This window comes from Candoia aspera, chromosome 3, assembly GCF_035149785.1.
Source record: "Candoia aspera isolate rCanAsp1 chromosome 3, rCanAsp1.hap2, whole genome shotgun sequence".
NCBI lineage: Eukaryota > Metazoa > Chordata > Lepidosauria > Squamata > Boidae > Candoia > Candoia aspera.
Genome location: NC_086155.1, coordinates 6,723,145 through 6,738,644, shown reverse-complemented (window position 1 = coordinate 6,738,644; position 15,500 = coordinate 6,723,145). Strand labels below are relative to the sequence as shown.

The 15,500-nt window shown below is 41.9% G+C and overlaps 1 protein-coding gene across 1 annotated transcript in view; it reads left to right on the top strand.

The window, feature by feature from the left end:
• COL20A1 (collagen type XX alpha 1 chain) overlaps positions 1–3,001 on the top strand; it is a 130,403-nt gene extending 127,402 nt beyond the window's left edge. The window contains exons 37-38 of the mRNA XM_063298753.1: positions 1,972–2,049; positions 2,835–3,001. Coding sequence (XP_063154823.1) covers positions 1,972–2,049; positions 2,835–3,001 — 245 coding nt within the window. The remainder of the gene's footprint in view (positions 1–1,971; positions 2,050–2,834) is intronic.
• Positions 3,002–15,500: the final 12,499 nt, after the last annotated feature.

The following is a 15,500-nucleotide window of genomic DNA, read 5'->3' as shown; positions in this document are numbered from 1 at the left end:
TGTTCTAAACCATAAGGAATCATATTCAATGACTCTTCGAGGTCTAGGTAAAGACAGGGGTATTAGAGCAAAGATGAGAAAGCTTATCACACGATTTTGCAGCAGGCAGTAGCATCCACGGGGGCAGGAGGTCAAATTGGCAAGCTGGTAGACCGAGTGTCACCCTGTAAGCCCCGCCCCTTTTGTACATGCATCCCACCCAAGTATAAAAGAGACGGTGCTTGCATGGTGACTTTCCATCTACCATCTTGACTCCTGTCTGCAGATGCTGCTGTCAGCAGGCAGATGCGTACCCATTGGTTTTATTTTTGCATTAGCTCATTCCAGAACCTTCAAAAGAGAGGAACAAAGCACCACCCTGTCTTGGTTTGTATCTCTCCCCTCTTGATTTAGAGCTAAAAACTACCCACTTTGAGGAGGACACAACTGTCCATTTTATTGCAAATGCCAGGTCACCCTGGCAGCCTCTTTGGATTAATTCAAAGATTAAGCTTCCATTTAAGAATCAACCTATGCTCCTCTCTTTTGGGAGCTGCTGGGTTATCCTTAGAACCCAAGAGGGTGGCTTCAGCAGGAAAAACTCTCCAGCAGTAAGAACAGACATTTAAGCTCCCTTGGTAATGTTTTTACTTCTACTTACAGGCAAGAGTCAAAGCTGCTGGTTTAACTGGCAGACTACAGAAGGTAGATCACATACCAGCCTAAATCTGTCATTCAGCCTTTTTTCCCCATGATCTACACTCCCATCTTAGCAGCAGCTCCAGCTGCTTGCAGATGTAGCTGATTATATCGATGTTCTCCTAGCTGAACTTCTAGAATGGGTCAGATGAATTTTTTTCACTGGCTGTTGGTGGTTCTTGAGAGAAGGTAGTGAAATGCAGCAGCATCCACCGAAAGGTGTCCAAATAGTCACGAAAGGGGTCGCAACGCATGCAAAAAAGGGATGAAGCTTTGACTGCACAGTCACAGCCCTCATCTCAGTATTTTTGACCACTCCTGGAGACATCCCTGCAGTCATGAATATATAGCCCAGTTGCTCTTGGATTTTGTCTAATGTCCCCCTCTTAATTTCATCTACAAGGAAAAGTCCACATTACTCTACTCAGAAATAGATGGATGAAAATCCAGAAAGACACCTGTATATTATTATTGTGAGCTGAATGGAGCAGAAAGAGTCCAGTAAAATCAAGAAGTTCACAGCCTAGGCTGTGTTTCAGATGAAGAGGATAAATGTATCTGAAGCAACCAAGCCACCATCTTCTGGTTAAGCAGGAGAATTGATCAGTTCAAGCCCACTGGAGAATAAAAAAGGAAGCAGAATCTAGTGTAGAAATGCTTGATTTCAAAAATGTACCCCAAAAGCTTGGCTAGGAAGTGAACTTCTTTGGCTTCAGAGGGAGTTAAAAAAGTCAAGATGGCAGCCACAACCATGTGTGTGTCATGTTGCACATAAAAAAGAGTGTGGCTTCAATCACATGGCTATGGCTGCTATCTCAATTTTGTTGACCCCCTCCTTGTGGCCGCCTCTGTTCGGCTTCACCCAGTTGGGAAGCGTGCATCAAGAACTGCTAATTACAGGTAGTCCTCAACTTATGACCACAATTGGGACTGGAACTTCTGTTGCTAAGCAAGGCAGTTGTTAAGTGAGTCACACCCAATTTTATGACCTTTTTGTCATGGTCGTTCAGCGAATCACAGCAGTTGTTAAGTGAATCCAGCTTCCATTGACTTTGCTTTTTGGAAGCTGGCTGGGAAGGTCACAAATAGCAGTCACATGACCCCAGGACACTGCAACCATTGTAAATACACGCTGGTTGCCAAGAGCCTGAATTTTGATCACATGACTGCAGGGATGCTGCGACAGTCATGAGTGCGAGGACCGGTCGTAAGTCACGTTTTTCAGCATGGGGAAGTGAGGTCAAAACTAGAACTTGAACAGGATTTTTCAAAACAGCTCTTCTCCTCTGTCAGGTGTCCCTGGGCCCAAGGGGGAAAAAGGCTGCTCTGGATCAAGTGTGGAAGGCTCTGAAGGACCAAGAGGTCAAGCAGGTATGATCATTCATCAGTGGCGTGAAGAGAAAAAAATCAGGAGAAATGATGTCTCCTCTTTCAAAAAATATATTTTTCAAGGGTGATGTTGCATCTACTTTCTATGCAGACATCACATCATCTACCTTCCAGGCAGAAATCATATCACACAGAAGTTGGAACAGAATAATGTTTTTTGTTATTCCAGAGTGCAAGACACAAAATAATGGATTCCGGTTACTAGGACACAGAGTCCCATTGAAAGTTAGGCAAAATATCCTAATTCTAAGCTCAGTGCAACTGCAGAACCAGTCACCCAATCTCCTCCCTGGATGTATTCAAATACAGGCTAAACGCCATCAGTGAGGGGTGCTTTAATGGCTAATGCCTCGATTTTGAAACTAAGCCCAGCAGGCCTGGATGGGAGACCATCAGGGATACCCAGGGTTAGGAACTGGCATTGGAACTCCAAAAACCTTCTCAGAAGGCAATCATAGCCACTTCGGTACCTTGCCAAAAACCTGCATGGATACATCATTCGTATTGTCTGCTTATTTTTCAAATTCCCTCTCAGATTTCCTGGTGATCTCCCATCCAAGTACCAAGCACGTCCAATCTGCTCACTGTATTTTAGAGACTGGCCGAAGTTAGCTACTGTAGATGCTGACACCTGAATTGAGCTCTGTATGATTAGGGCTCAGCCATTCATTTCTAGCTCTTTCTCCTATTTCTGTGGTTTTAAGTCAAAGCTTATCAGGAGCCTGGACTGATAGAATATTATTTCTGATTTTTTTTTTCTCACCTAGGCTCTGCAGGAGAAATGGTGCTTGGCAAACAAGGCTCAAAAGGATCCCCAGGCAGTACTGGTCCCCCTGGATTTCCTGGGGCTCGCGGTCAGCCTGGAGATCCTGGCCACGCAGGTAGATGTCTTCCTACAGGATGCTACAAAGATAGTACAAGAGGTAAATCTTGATTGTATGTGAGCAAAAGTAATGGGAGGATTCCAGAATGAAGCCAATTCAGCGGCCTGCTAGAACCACTGAAATGGAGCAGAGCTTATAACACAGCTGAGAAGCTGGCACAGAAAAATAAAATTATCTTAGATAGCTTCAATGAGCATGTCAGAGAAACACAGGTTATGGCTCTTACACCATCATCCCTCCCAAGCATAAAGAATCACACGCTTAGACAGATTAGGTTGAGATAATAAAAGAATTTCTTACTGACTTTATTCTTTGTTCAGTAACATCCATCTTGGTGGAAAAGATGAAGTTCCTTTGCTCTTCTTTTCTTTCTAAATTTAATTTGTCCTAAACTCTCAGCCCTACAGCTGCCAAGAGCTGGGTGGAAGAAAGGGGTAGAATTCTTCATCAAGGTCCAGGCACATGGCCCTGATGAATGGAAAGTAGAGCAGCATGCTTGCTTCTCCCTGGGTGGAAGAAAGGGGAAAAGGGAGGGAAAGGAAGTGGGAGTGGCAACAAGCAGCTTCCTCAGAGTTGCATTGTGGGACAACTCAATTTACATGTTAATTCACATGCAAATGAGGCATGCTGGATTTGCCAGGACTTTCAACATAGAAGACCATGAATTGTGGCGTCAAGTCTTTCTTTCTTTCCACCCCCTTCATGCTAGAGCCTTCTGGCTTTCCTACCAGCCAGTCTGGGCCAGGGATCTCTCTTAGGGGGCTGCAATTAAACTAGAAATAGTGTGAGATTGGAAGTACCTTCTACTTTCATAAGAGGTTCTCAGTGATTAACAGTGGAACTCAAGCGTGTCAGCTATGTAAGAAAGGGTAAAATCAAAAGCCAGGTTTATACTCTGACTGTCTTCTGTCACTCCTGATGGACTAATCAAAGGGGTGTTAAGAAGCAGGTACACAAGGACCACCCCCCATAAGCACACATGGTGATACCAAGATTCATTTCTGGAAGCATTTTTATTGAAGCTACTCACTCTATCACATGTAGAACTTGGGGAAGGGGTGATTTATCTCTCTGCTCTTCCTGTTTGTCCTGTAGTTTAAATATCACTATCTCATTTTTTTCCCAGATGCAGGGCTGATCCCCTGATCAGAGAGATGCTGCTGTGGACCAGTTTTGTGTTTTCAATACTTTTTATTACAGCAAGGACCCAAAGTTCCATTTTCTCTTTTGTAAATTGCCCTATTTTGTTTGTCTACTTGTCAGACTGCCTATAGCTTATGCCCTGGCCTGCTTGGATATGCATCTCTGTGCTTTGTGATCTATTCCAAATGTGCTAACTTTATTAATTCATTGGTCATCCATTCTACTGGGTAGTTAAAACAATACCTTTAGGATATCAGTTTTGCAGCATTGCAGGGGACCTCTACAAATGCATCCTGTCCCTTCTTTACATCATCTAGGTTGCATCCACCCAATTATGTGTTGTTGAAAGGACAGCCCTGGATCTCCCTGCCTTTAGTTTTAACTAGTGGCCGCATTGCAATCCAGATTTATGAAATCAAGAGGAGTTTGGCTGCAGTTCAATATGCAATGTCCCTTTAGAACAGGCATGGGGCATTTGTCCAGCCCTGAGCTAATTTCATGCAGCCATTGGCCTCATTTCAAACTTGTATGCAAGATGGCAATGCAAAACTGTCTGACCTTCTTTGCAATCTGTCCCTTGGAAGAATGAAAAGAGGGTCTCAAGAGGAAGGAGAGAAAAATTATCCTACCCCCCCCCCACAGCATCCCCACCTACTTTTGAATTAGCCCCTTGCCACTGCTCCCTGCAACCTTGCCACAGATTATTCCTGGTGAAATACTGCCCAATATATTTAAAAAACGTTCATTCCTGCTTAAATTCACAAGGGTTTGTCAATACAAACTAGCTGTGTTTCTTTCATGTTTGCTCAGGAAGTGGCAAAGGTGATCATGAAACATCCTGGTTCCTTTGCACCTTGGTGTTCCTGCAGAGTAGTATCAGTTCTTTAAATTGCCTGATCCATCCTGGTTCCAAAGTGGTACTCATCTGCTGTATGACCTCAAAGTCCTGGGACCAGCCTTCCATGTAATAACCTGGATGTCTCCATGAGAAAGGGTGCTGAAACATGTTCTCCATGCATTGGCTGCCAGTTTTGTAACCTCTCTGAGATACTTTATTGAGAGAATATGATCTTCTACAAGTTGATTATGGAAAAAACAAGTAGTAAAAGTAGAAACTCAGGCTTCCACCAGTGCAAGGGGGCTGAGCTGAAAGTAAGCATCACAATTACACTAAAACTTGCTGCACTGTCTTTACTAACGGTGCAGCAATCTGGAGCTGGTCCACGTGGTAGATAACTACCAATGCAGCTAACTTGTCCTGTGATGCCGCAGGACATTTGAGACCTTGATCTTACTGGTTTTGGAAGCGTGCTGGCAAATTCGTGATATGCCCCCAAAAAGATCCAGTATTGGAAGGTATCCAGACATAACTTGTTGGCGACTGTGCAAATTTTAATTGGATTTTGACTCCTTTAGATCCCTAGAACTCAAAACCTGGAGATTCATTTATTCCCAAAATACATTTTATTTGTTCCATAGGAAGTCAGACTAGGGGCTGAAATCCTGCAGGCTGATTCTGAAAACCCTAATTTGGAAGAAGAAGAAAGGTCCCCGAGTCATTTTCTGACTCTTTGGGGGACGCCGCTTTCACGAATGCTTTCTTGGCAGACTATAGCGGGGTGGTCTGCCGTTGCCTTCCCCAGTCGTCGCCTTCCCCAGCAAGCTGGGTGCTCATTTTACCGACCTCGGGAGGATGGAAGGCTGAGTCAAGCTGAGCCGGCTACCCAAGAGAGAATCCAGCTTCTGCTGTGATCAAACGCGGGTCGTGGGGAGAGTTTCGGCTGCAAAACTGCCGCCCACCCCTCTGCGCCACACAAGGCTCTTTTAGTTTAGAAGAAGAAAGATCCCTGAGTCATTTTCTGACTCCTTAGGAGTCAGAATAGCATCTAATTTACTGGGTATTAACTTTAGAATTGAGTCAGATGCTTGGAGAACCTGGATTTTCCAGGCTTACACTTTACATTTACAATCACTGCTTAGCTTGCAGAAATTTTAAAACTTCATCAGATGATTTTCTTGTTCTCTTTCTTCCTTGTTCTTTATAAATCTTGCCTGATGAAATGTTCTGGTGGGCAAAAAAAGCTTCCGTGCCTCTTTGTGTTATTTTGGTAGAGCCTAATAAAGGTTAATCTTGCTATGAATTTTGGATTTTTTTTTCTTTTCTTTTCTGAGGATTGGCACCATTTGGATGGATTTTTATGCCCCCTGCATGAGTGTTCTCAGCCCTTCCAGGTAAACCAGACAGGAAACATGACCAGATGAGCTAATTCTACTTTATTGTAAGGCTACATTGACAGAATCTTGCAAGTCCGAAAGTACAAATCTCCCGCCCTCCCTATTTATTGCTTGAGTGTTCAGGGTGGGTCTTTCCTAAGTTTCTTCTTTAGACCGTTACTCTCTTGTGGACTTCCTTTCCTTTTATCTGACCATTCCCTAGGCAGCATCTCTTCCCTCTGTTCTCCAAGATCGCCCTCACATTCCATCACAGTATGCTAATGACACCAAGCTGTACCTCTTGGCTCTGGACTGACCAAGTGATGCTATCAAGATCCTGTCCTAGTGTCTGGATGGATCTGGATGGGAAGGAAGAGACTCAGCTTCAATCCTGCCAAGACTGGGAGGCTGTGAATATTTGGTCTCCCCACCCCCAATCCTGAGGATTTTCCTTCCTTAGTCTTGCATGGGGTTGCACTTCCCCACTCAAGGCTGATGCACAATCTGGGCGTTGACTTGAACTCACAAGAACCTCAAAGAGCAGGTGGCAGCTGTGGCCAAGAGGGCCTTCACAGACTCTGCAACAAACCCAAATGTCTACTTTGCCCCCACATCTACACCAACAGCACCATCACAGGTCCCAACAACTTCACACACAGGATTAGAGGCACCCTCACATGTCCTTCCTCTAATAGGATATGTGCCATCACCTGCCAGCAACATTCTTTTGGATCCTGTTAGGACCAAGGGAACAAACTTTGTAAAAAGACTAATGGAAACAAGTTTCTGACAGCAAGACTCAAAAGAAGGATTAAGTAACATCAGAGCATTTCAGTCTCCCAGGACAATCCATGGCAGACCTCAAAGTTTTGGAAAAGCAAGAATTTAACAGCCCCATTGAGCAAGAAATTGCTGAACTCGCATCCATCAAAAGGTTTCAGGCAATCTCTGAAGGTGTCAACAAACAAGGGGTTTTTAACACATTATAGTTTTGAGAAGATAGTTGAAATCTAACCTGCAGCTGCATAACCAACCTGTCTCCCCCTCCCTCCCCCCCACCCCAATTTAAATGCTCACCAGTCTACCCACTCCATGCATACGATGAAGCGGGCTGCAGCTCATGAACACTTATGCCTTTTAATGAAATCCATTAGTTGGGAAAGGTGCTTTGGATTTTTTGCCACCATAGACAAAGACAGCTTGGCTCCTGCAATGTCTATGTTTCTTTCAGGGAAGATGCATGACAGAAAATAACATCATTAGCAGCATTTTCACAACAAAATCCTCTAAATAACACCACAAAGACAGTAATCAAATCATAGAGCACAAGCTTTTTCACGTATTCTTTCAACAAAACCACCAACAAATGTGCAATCAACTTTTTTTCTCACATTCATACATTTCTCAGTGATTTTCTGGAAAACAAAAATCTTGGTCCAATCCACCTAGGCTGGCATAAAGCCCCAATTCCCCAAATTTTGCTCATTGTCACTCGTAATCTTTTTGCCAAATGCCTTCCCAGGCCCACTTAACAAACTAATCCTGTAGTTTTTACATCCACTTTTGTTACATTTCCCTCTGTGTAAGGCAGTGTTTTTCAAACTTGGCAACTTTAACCTGTGGGGACTTCAACTCACAGAATTCCCCAGCCAGCATGGCTGGGTGGGGAATTCTGGGAATTGAAGTCCACACAGCTTAAAGTTGCCAAGTTTGACAAACACTGGTGTAAGTGAACAATGATGGCATTCGTCCAATCATCAGGTGCAGATGCAGCCTTCACACATTCAATTCAATTCACTCTACAAGTAGTCCTCAGTTAATGACCATTGATTCAGTGACTGTTTAAGTTACGATGCTGAACAAGGGGTACTTACAACTGGTCCTCATAGCTGCAGCTATCACAGTGTCCCCATGGTCATGTGGTCACGATTTGGACACTTGGCAACCGGCTTGCAATTATGATGGTTGCAGCATCCTGTGGTCATGTGATCACCATCTGCGACCTTCACTGCCAGCTTCTGACAAAGTCAATGGGGAAGCTGGCGGGAAGTTGCCAATGGTGATCACATGGGATGCTGTGACCATGCAGGATTCATTTAATGACCACAACTGGAACTGCTGTTGTAAGCCAGCTTTGCTGGCTGGGGAATTCTGGGAGTTGAAGTCCACACATCTTCAAGCTGCCAGGGTTGAGAAACACCGCTGTAGAGGGATTCTTTGATTTCCCGCACCTTTTCTTTAGATATTATTAACTGAACTCATCCATATTCACGGGCCTCCTTTGCAGGGAGGAACTGCTGCTTCAGCAAAGGCACACTTTGTTGAATTTGTCCACTGTACAATGCTGAGCTAATATTTGTAATTTTCACAAGTAGCTCTGGGCCAGCTCATTGTTTTGTTTTGCTTTTAGGTTTGAAAAGATCTCAGCAGATTGCAAAGCGAGTTCTGCCTTGCAGGGTTGAAGAACCCCATTTCACACATCTCCTTTCTTACTTCTAAATTGCTGTGATTGCCCCATGGAAAGACGTTTACCGCGGTGCCATAACAGCACTTCTGAGGCTGCATCCTCTGATTCGTGTTGGTTAGATTTTCATTTAATGTATTTCGTTAAACAACGTATACACAAACACACACACACCCCGTCTCACAGCAGAGGGTCTTATTGTTCATACAAAGGGCAAACTAAACTGAGAAAAAGTGGGGGGCCATAGTGGGAAGATACTAAAAATCTCTGCAGTGAACTCACATAACTGCTTAACCAAGCAAGCAAGTAAATTGAGATTTGTTTTTGATTAAGAAAAGCAGGTCAGCTCGTTAAAAAGTAAATCAGCACTTCTTATGGGTTAGCAGGTAGCTTTGCTCAGCAGAAAGAACACACGGGGAGATAAACATTAGAGCACGAGGTACAACTTTTGCAAGAAAGTATTTTTGAAGCGGGTCCTTGCATGAAAGAAGATCAAGTTTTATTTAGGAAATAGAAAAGTGGTAAGAAAGCCTGTTACTTACATCTCAGTTACTTAAGTCTATCTATAGCTGGGAACGTGTATTGTTCTTTTCACAGTTACGGAGAGAAAGTGGCAGAGAAATATGGGGACATAGAGTGCAGGGAAAAATTCATCCAGGGAATTCATAGCATGCTCTGGAGAATTCACCAGGTACTTAGGGCCTTTTGAAATGCAGGCAGGGTCAAGGCCAACCAAATCTCAGAAGGGTGCTGTTCCAAAAGAAGGCACATCTCCTGGGTCCCACCAGATAACATTGCCTAAGCGATGGGACCTGGAGCATGCTGGACCTGTCAGATGTTACTGGACAGGTAGAAATAATTGGACAATCCCACAAGTAATCCACCTTGTACCTTGAGGGGCTCTAGAGGTGAGAACCAGCATCTTATATTGCACAACAAATAGCCCTTAAAAATATGGATATACTAAACCACCTCATCTACTGATTAAAGAATTTTAATTATCTGCAGACCCTTCACATCCTGGACATAAACTGTTTCAACTTCTACCATCAGGACGGGGCTACAGAGTACCGTATGTCAAAACATCTAGACATTGAAACAGTTTTTTTCCTTGTGTCATTGCTCTGTTGAACTCCTAATTAATGTAGCCTGGTATAATGATTGACAATGTATGGTAAGACATGACTACTAAGATGTGACCAGTAATGCTCTGTTGGATGTGAGCACATGTTGGACAACAGATGCAGTATGCTGTCCATAAATTCTCCTTTTAAATATGACTGTGTCGTTGGTTGATAGCTGTAGTGTTATTTCCTTCAATTTTTGTTTCTTTCTTGATTGTATAGTTTTAGTAAATAACATTATTACTTTACTATTGTTTATTTTTTATGTTATGTAAATATATTGAGAGGTCTGCCACCGAAGTCAAATTCCTTGTTATGTCCAATCATACTTGGCCAATAAAGTATTCTATTCTATTCTATTCTATTCTATTCTATTCTATTCTATTCTATTCTATTCTATTCTATTCTATTCTATTCTATTCTATTCTAGCCAGGAAGCAAGTCAGAATGGAATAGGGAGTGACTAACTGTGAAGGTTGTATACTGTAACTAATTATTTAACATATACAGAATATAATAGGAGAAGTACTGAAGAAAAAGAACTTGGAATTAAAATCACACTGAAAACAAATGTACATATTTTCAAGGCCACGGTTCTCCTTGACATAAGACATCGCTGTTAATGCTGGACTATCGGAAAGACTGAAATTGATGCATTTTAACTATAGAGATGGAGAAAATAGTTGAGAATACTTTGGATGGCAAGAATAACGGTTCATTCAATACCAAATGAAATTGTGCAGTTTTGGTGCCATTTTTGTCAAGTCTGCTCTGAAGTAAGCCCCGATGAGTTTTGAGAAGCTTACTCTCAAGTAAATGGCTTTAGGGAGCCATAATGTTTGGATCAAATGTGCTGAAACTTTAGGAATATAGTTATGAGAACTTTGAATAGGTATCTCTTTTTTCAAAACGATCAGGTGAAGAGTTAAGTTGTAAAATCAGAGCTAATGAAAAATTAACAAAAGCTGACCTAAATACGCTCTTACTAGAGTACTATTTGTTCTTATCCTTAGGCCAATAGCACAATATTCTATGAGGAATGATTATACTGCATAAAAGTAAATGTGCATCACATAAGGAAATGCAGTTAAGTGTCTGGGGAAGTGATTATGCTAACAATTCCTTAAATAAGATGCAACATCACTGGTCATACTGCACACAGATGTCCATTCTGCCATGAAAAGTAGGCAGATTAAAATGGCCCCTTCCTGTTTCTTAACCTATGTCACATGTCCCCAACTTGGTGACTTCCAGATGTTCTGGAACTGCAACTTTCAGAAAATGGCTTTGCTGGTGAGAAATTACAGGCCTGAAACATCTGGAGGACACCAAGGTGGGGAAGTCTAGTTTCTATCAGTACCATTAAAGGATTTGGGGGGGGGATGCTTGCATAATCAGGCACCTTTGCTCAATTCCTTATGAGTAGCAACTGTCACTCAATATCCCTCTCATGATTGGAGATGCAAATCCTGGCTCTTTAGCACCTCATGATGTATGGGCCACATGAGGGCAGAAGGTTGTAGGGTTTTGGATTTACCCTGTGTCCCCTCCTGTCTATCTGTCTGCCTGCCCTTTGTCTAAGCCAGTGTTTCTGTACCTCAGCAACTTTAAGTTGTGTGGACTTCAACTCCCAGAATTAGATGATGATCAGTAGATGATCATGTTCTACACTTGATCTTAGCCAAAAGGCTGGGATCATGGGCAAGCAGCAAAATTTTGTCCAGCAGTGTCCCAAATCTAATGATGTTATAAAGAAAAAATGCCAACTTCAGCAAGATAAGCCTCACTGGAATTTGCTTAGGCTCTATGAAATCTTAAATATCCAACTCTGACCTGAGATTGTAAGAAATGGACCAATCAACTAACAAATCGGGTGATATTTAAAGTAGGTTAGCATTTTTAATACTATATTAAATTAATATTTGAGTATCTTAGCTCAGCATTTTCGTAATCTAGCACCTTACTCATTTAGTGGCTTAGCAACTTAATAGTTCAGCATCTTAGCAACCTAGTATGTATTCACAGTAGTTCAGCAGTTTAGTAATTCAGCTCTTAAATATCTTAGATTTCCCTTAGTATTTAGTATATCAATTTATATTGTATTTTAGGTTTTTGGAGGTTATATTGTACTACTTGATTAGAAATTCTTTTTAGTTTTTTTTCCCTGAGCTCTTAAACTTCTGCTATGAAATTGTCTATCATTTTGGTCAAAGACCATAATAAAGGTGATTGACTTATCAGACTACCTGCTTTTCTTGACTTTATCATTTTATGAATTTATTGAACTACCCCACCCTGGTGAGGACTCGTGGGAAATTATAGTCTAATATATCTAGAAGGATCTAGGTTGGGTGGCAACACTGTCCACAGAATACAAAGGTTTCACCAATAGGCTGACACAAGCATTATGACATCATGAAATGAGCTCCACCCCTTACAGATGTTCGTATGAAGTTGCAATGCATGCGTAAAAGGGACAGAACTTGCTTTAGGATGTCGCAATCCAGGTTTCACCATTTGCCTTCCATTGCCCCCATCTCCAGAAGCCCATGCTGGGTGTTTTGCTGTGAATTCCTGGTAAAGATCTTCCACTTGATCAAACCTAGTTTGGGAAGTAGCACATCTTCACCAGGATGGACAATAGACTGCAGCAGAGGTGAGGGGTTGATCATCCAGTTCTGGTACTAGCCAATCAAGGATTAGAAAGGTTCTAGCCCATGGAAGGTTGAAGCCAGGCTGGTGGTCATGTTGATGAGGACTGAGACAAGGAGAAAGGGTTAATGCAGCAGCTGAGTTTGTGCTCCACATTTCAAAGGCAGCAAGACAAGGCAAGTGAATTTGCAAAGCACATATGGGAGGTGTGCTTAGCATATTGTGCATAGGAAAACCAGGTCAGATGAACCAATCAATTAACCCTGAGTGGGTTAGATTTAGCCCGAAATAGATCAATCTTGTTTGGGGTTAATAAAGTAACAGCTGACCAGACAGTTAAGTCACTTTTTCCTCCATCATGATCACCACACAAACCTAGAAAGGCCCTGTGAAAATTGGGCCTCTCTAGGCTCTCTGGCTCTATCACCTTATCATCCCAATCACCCCTGATCATGCCACACAAGATTATTTCATTTTTTTGTGCTAGGAAGTAAGAAGTTCCAGATGGCGAGGAATTCTTCAAAATGGCTGTTGGATGACTGATACAGTTATCCTGGATTACGCACAGCCTCTGCACAAGTGTGACAATCAATGGTCATCTATGTTGTGCAGACATGAAATGAGTTGTCCAGGTTTCCAGTGGATATGCCCAACTGTCTCTATGAGCTTCTCTTGAGGCTAGAGGTCCTGCTTGAAAATGCTTTTGCCCTAGAGTCTTCTTGTGCACCCACCAAGCTCCATCCGCCATTTGATCTTCTTCAACTGAAAGAGGAGGAAGGAATTAGCAAGTTGCAAAGTATTTTTGGAAATACCAAGTGTATTTCCTTCCAAAAGTATCTCCAAGTCCTAACACGGATTCCAAAAGTATTCTTAGAAAATGAAAATGGGGGTAGCTGCAGTTCATTACTCTGCCTGCCCAGTAAAAACAACAACACATTGTGTAGTGAGGTGCCAGATAACACCCCAGGAAGGGCTTAGATGGGCAGACTAAATGCGCCACGGCTATCATTTTGTAAGTGCATCATCATCAGTTCCATACAGCGGAAGATGCCAAGAATTCCAAATGCAAGTCCCGCTGATCTTGGCACAAGCTATGCAACAATTATGGCCTGGATTCACCAGCAAGTAACAGCAGAGAGATGCCACATTTTCCTTCACTCAGATCAGTGTATGATTCAAATGTAATTTTGGAAAGCAATTAAACAAAAGATAAATGTGTTCATTTTATAGTTTGCTTTCCACCGTCCAAGTTCTGCATTACTTTATTGCACTGAGAAAGGGGGAGGCAGTACTTTCCATTTATGTATTTCCATTTTCATTTATTTATGCATTTATAAACCACTTCAGACCAAGAGACTCTAAAGGGCTCTCCCAATACCTGCATGGGGTGGGGGGGGGGGAGAAGGAGGAACCAATATACATACTTTTGAATTGTTTTTTCCCCCCAATTTGCACATTTCTGTACATATACTGTATTTTGTTTCTAAAGCTGCATTTCAAAGAACTGCATATACTAAAATCTCTTGTTTGCAAACTGATTCATTTAGGTTCTTACTAAAATTCTCCCTCCCTGCAAAATCTCTTTTTGAAATGTATAATCTCTTGAAATTCTTAAGCATTTTTTTTTAAATGAGATTTGCAGAGATTTAAATTTAATTTTGTCTGAGAGAGATTCTGGAAAAGTTTTACAAATCTTTGCAAGGCAGGTGAGACTACCTAAAGATAAAAGTTGAAGTCTGCCTCTGTTCTCTGTCTATCATTCTTCTCCTTAATTGCCTTAATCATTTTCACAAAAACTCCCAATACTATGAAGCAATTATTTTGAGGGCATCATGTTCAAGAAAGACAATAAAGAATGACAGGACATTAAGATTTCTCAGAAACCCTTTATTTTAATACTTTATGGAGCTTCTCTGAACTGAGAAAATGTTGGCCCAGAGTCATGGGGAATAAAAGTCTGTGGAAGTCATCCTGTATTTCCGTCTCCATCTGAAGAATCGACTTTCCATCTGGCTAATGAAATTTGAACAATGTAAAAGTTAACCTGAGTCTTATAAAACAAGGCTGAGCTGGCAAAACCAGGGTTCAATATGGTAGCCACACAGCTCAACCAATCTATCAATCCATAAATTTACACTTTCCTCTTTTCCACCAGTAAAACTGTTTTTATGTACCAAATGTTGTGATGTGTTGTCTTCAGGACCTACTTATGAAATACAGCTTGATCAAAAAGCTGAAGCCGCAGCTTTGCAGCTATATGGATTCTGATTTTAGATAAAATAACCCACCAGTGCTGGGCAATGTTATGGGGCTTTGCAAAAGAAAATCCACACAGTACAGTTAGAAAAGGTGAAATATACAACTGTGACATGTTATGCAAATTATGTCAGATACTGTGAAAATGTGTAACAGGATGTAACAGGCTCTATGCCAAATTCTGGACTTGATGCCTTTTATTACGTCCACTCTGTTGATTCATTATCAGTATTTCTTGCCACATATGGTTCTTGATTAGTCACTCAGGCGATAGGCTTATCTTTTCTATTATGCAATGCAACAATGGCCAACCAAATATCCATGGAAGCCCACAAATTGGACCCAAATGCATTAACACACTTCAACTCATGTTCCTCCATATTCTGATATGCACTGGGGTTTGCTACTCCCTGTTATGTCTTATACTGCATTGCTACTCCAAGGAAAGGGATTGTCTGGATCACTCTGGATCTTTCTCGGCTTGCTGTTGAACCAACTTGACAGATGCCTTTAGCCAACTCTGTACAAGGAAGCAGGATTCTGTTATTACTGATAGAATAAAGTTATGTTCTGGTGCCTTCAAGTTAGTCTTGACTCCTGGCAACTGCCTGGATGAGTCTATGCAGTTCTTGTGGCAATATTTTTGGAAGTAATTTGCCATTGCTTTCTTCTTCCTCGGGCTGAGAGAGAATGACT